The following is a 4,283-nucleotide window of genomic DNA, read 5'->3' on the forward strand; positions in this document are numbered from 1 at the left end:
CGCAAAGGTTCGGTGGGCCGAGACTCGGGTGGCGACCAATGGCGAGCCGCGCGGGAGATCGGACCAGGAACCCGCTGCTTGTATTGGCGGAGGGAGTCAGGCCGCTCCACCCTCTTTGCGCCGACGCGCGGGGAGGGGTTGGCGGGGGACCCAGACGCTGGAGGGTCCAGTGTGCTCTGCGTGGCGGTGTCGCGGGGGCACGGGCGGCGGGATTGGGGCTTCTTAGCCGCAGGGCGCGGCTGCTTCCTTCCCCATCTCCTTAGGTGGCGCCTTCGCGAGAGGCGGGCGAAGCGGTCACGCGTTGGGTTACCTTCCGAGGGAAGGGGAAGGGGAGGGCTGGGGTGGGTGGGGCGCCCCATGGCCCTGGCTAAATCGCCCTGCAGCCGGGGATTACGGGCCTGGCTAGCGATCTCCCCGCCTTCCCAATCTGCGGAGGGCGGTGGGGAGGGCTGAAGGGGGAAGAATGATGGAGGAAATAGATATTGTAAAGCCTCTAGCGCCCACTCTGTGCCGGGCTGTGTTGCAGGCCCTGGGGTAGGGTGGTGAGCAAAGCAGATGGCCCTGCCCTCATGGAGCAGCCAGTGCTGAGGAGCTGCGACTGTTCCCGGCAAAAGCCTAAATATGGTGCCATTTACACCTCGTCTCTTCTGAAATTGTAAGAAGTGTCAGAGGTTTTTATTTTAGAAGCCAGACAGTTTACCAGGTGTGGCAACTGGCGCCACGCAGCTATCCACTTCCTTCTTTTACCTTTGCTGTAACATGCACTCCTAGGAGGTTCCCTGGGCCCACTCTCCCTTCGTTCAGTGCCTTTGCTCAAGCTGGCACCTCTGGAATGCCCGTTCCCACCCCCTTCACAGAGCTAACGGCTCACATCCCCAAGGCAGCTCAGGGCCAGTTTTAACATTACACTTTTCGTCACTTCCTTCCCCACTAAGGTGCTGCTAAAATAGTGCATCTGTGTCATGCATGATTCACAATTTTTTGGTCTCTACCTGTTTCTCACCTTCACAAACTGAGCTTTAGAACAATCAATGTCTGATTCACTTTTATATTTCCAGCATAATGCTTGGTGCATAATAGACACCCCAGTGTTTGTTGACCAAAGAATGAATGAAGAATGTAGGCAGAGGCTCACATACTCAGTAATGATCAAAGTCCAAATTGTGAGAGGCTGTTTGCATTGGGCTTGGCATGTGACTAAACTATGATGTACTTTTTTTAAAAATTGATTTTAGAGAGACACAGAAATATTGATTTGTTCCACTTTTTTATGCATTCATTGGTTGATTCTTCTATATGCTCTGACGAGGGATCAAACCCACAACCTTGGCACATTGGGATGATGCTCTAACCAACTGAACTACTGGGCCAGGGTCAAATTTTGATGTATTTTAAGTGTGAAACACAGTGGATTTCAAAGACTTAGTACAAAAAAGAGAATGCAAAATATCTCAATAATTATTATTTGGATTGCGTGTGAAGTGATAACATTTTGATATATTAGGTTAAGGAAAATATAGTATTAAAACTGATTTCACTTGCTTTATTTACCTTTTTATACTTTTTTTAATCCTCACCCAAGGATATTTTTCCATTAATTTTTAGAGAAAGTGGAAGAGAAAGGGAAAGACAGAGAGAAACATCGATGTGAGAGAAACACATCGATTGGTTGCCTCCTGCATGCGTCCTGACCAGAGCCCTGGGCCAAGGAGGAGCCTGCAACCGAGGTACATGCCCTTGACTGGAATCGAACCCGTGACCCTTCAGTTTGCAAGCCAACACTCTATCCTCTGAGCCAAACCAGATGGGGCTATTTACTTTTTAAATGTGGCTACTAAAAAAAATTAAAAATTTCAGATTTGTTTGCATCATTTCTCTAGCAGCTCCAATCAAGAGGGCGTACGTGATTGGAGTAAGAGGTGAGGCACTGTGAAATGCCTTTCCTCTGGTTCTGTCAGAATTCAAATGTTGGAACTGTTAGAGAGGGCTTTGCTTTGCAAGCTCAGCCATCCTGACTATTGTTGGGGAATGAGGTAACCTGGAGAGTAAAGTTCAACCTAAAAATTAACATTGGACCAAAGTGTCCAGTGTCTTGTAGGAGAAACAAGAGGAATGACTGGTAATCAGAAGAGCTTCACACTTGGAAAGAGAAAGAGGAAGCCCTAGGAAGAACACAAGACTGATCTTTAGGGGACAACTCGCCAAAAGAAAAGGAATAAAAAAATACTCAGAACAATTGTTTATGCAGCATGCATGTTCTTATTCTCCCTTCCTGCCTACTCTAGTCTTCTCTCGCCACAAACTCCAACCATTGGGGTGGCTATTATCTGGGCAAGACAAACAGTTACCATGAGTTGGGCCAGTTAATTCCTTTTATTTTTAACATATAGTAAAGTTGTTTATCTTCGTGTACAGTGTATGAATGTTAGCACATGTAAGGGTTCTTTTAACCACTAACACAATGAGGATACAGAATAGTCCCATCCCCCAAAAAACTCCCTCCGGAACCCCTTTGTAGTCATACCCTTCCCCCTCCCCTAGCCCCTGGCAACCACTGCTCTGTTCTTAGTACTATGATTTTGTCTTTTCAGAAGGTCCTATGAATGGAATCATGCAATATGTAATCTCGGCCTCATTAATTGTTTTTAAATATTTTTTTTATTGTGATAAAATACACCTAACATAACAATTACCATCTTAACTATTTTTTTAAAAAAAATCCTCACCCGAGGATATTTTTTCCATTGATTTTTTTTTTTTTTTGACAGAGTGGAAGGGAGGGAGGAGGGGAAGAGAAAGAGAAAAACATCTAAGTGAGAGAGACACATCTATCGGTTGCCTCCTCCTCTTGCCCAGACCAGAGTAGGGGATCAAACCTGCAACTGAGGTACATGCCCTTGAACAGGAATCCAACAACCCTCAACCCTTTTGTCTGCAGGCCGATGCTCTAAACACTGAACAACCAGCCAGGGATGAACTATTTTGTTAAAAATATGTTTTTATTGATTTTTAGAGAGAGGAAGGGAGAGGGATAGAGAGATAGAAACATTGCTGAGAGAGAAACATCAATGATCACTGCCTCCTGCGTGCCTCCTACTATGGATCCAGCAGTCCCGGGCCTGTTTCCTGATGGGGAATGAACTGTGTGACCTCTTGGTTCCTAGGTCGACACTCAACCACTGAGCCACACTGGCTGGGCCCATCTTAACTATTTTTAAATGTACAACTCAGTGGTATTAAATAATTCACATTATTGTGCAGCCATCACAACCCTCCATTCCCATAACTCTTTTCATCTTGTGAACTGAAACTCATTAAACAATAACTGCCCAGCTCTTTCCAACCGGCGCCGAGCCAGGGGTATCTCTCGGGACAACTGGCACAAGCGCCGCAAGACCGGGGGCAAGAAGCAGAAATATGAGCTGGGACGCCCTGCTGCCAACACTAAGATTGGACCCCGTCGCATACACACAGTCCGCGTGCGCGGCGGCAACAAGAAGTACCGGGCCTTGAGGCTGGACGTGGGCAACTTCTCCTGGGGCTCAGAGTGCTGTACACGCAAAACGAGGATTATTGATGTTGTCTACAACGCATCCAACAACGAGCTGGTCCGCACCAAGACCCTAGTGAAGAACTGCATCGTGCTGGTTGACAGCACACCGTGCGGACAGTGGTACGAGTCCCACTACGCACTGCCCCTGGGCCGCAAGAAGGGGGCCAAGCTGGTGCGTGTTTGGGGAGCCAACCTCCCTGTAGGGTGGGGGGAGGCCAGCCTGATTGATTCCAGCCTTCTTGTGATGAAATTCTGTCCAGTTCTGCTACTGAATGGAAAGAGAAGAAAGCCTTTAGTGCTGAGGAAGGCAGAAGTTGGGATGTGCGGGGTTCGAGGGTACCGTGACAATCCTTCCTCGTGTTAGAATTTGGGGACCCCCAGCTAACCCATCTTTGTCTCCTTTACTCAGACTCCTGAAGAGGAAGAGATTTTGAACAAAAAACGATCAAAGAAAATTCAGAAGAAATACGATGAGAGGAAAAAGAATGCCAAAATCAGCAGTCTTCTCGAGGAGCAGTCCTCCCTCCAGTGCCTGGCAACCACTATTCTACTTAATGTCTCTGATTTTGACCACTCTGAGTAGCTCATAAAAGTGGAATCACTCTGATACTGCTCCTAGGGCAATGGAAACTAAAGAGAAAATAAACAAATGGGACTACATCAAAATAAAAAGCTTTTGCACAGCAAAGGAAACCATCAACAAAACAACAAGAAATCCCACTATATGGGA

General features: G+C 47.1%; 1 protein-coding gene across 1 annotated transcript in view; it reads left to right on the forward strand.

Moving 5' to 3' along the window:
• LOC102240878 (40S ribosomal protein S8-like) overlaps positions 1–4,136 on the forward strand; it is a 4,975-nt gene extending 839 nt beyond the window's left edge. The window contains exons 2-3 of the mRNA XM_014549754.1: positions 3,334–3,725; positions 3,963–4,136. Of these exons, the coding sequence (XP_014405240.1) occupies positions 3,334–3,725; positions 3,963–4,136 (566 nt within the window). The remainder of the gene's footprint in view (positions 1–3,333; positions 3,726–3,962) is intronic.
• The last annotated feature ends 147 nt before the right edge of the window (positions 4,137–4,283 follow it).

This window comes from Myotis brandtii, unplaced genomic scaffold, assembly GCF_000412655.1.
Source record: "Myotis brandtii unplaced genomic scaffold, ASM41265v1 scaffold57, whole genome shotgun sequence".
In the NCBI taxonomy this organism is placed as follows: Eukaryota; Metazoa; Chordata; class Mammalia; order Chiroptera; family Vespertilionidae; genus Myotis; species Myotis brandtii.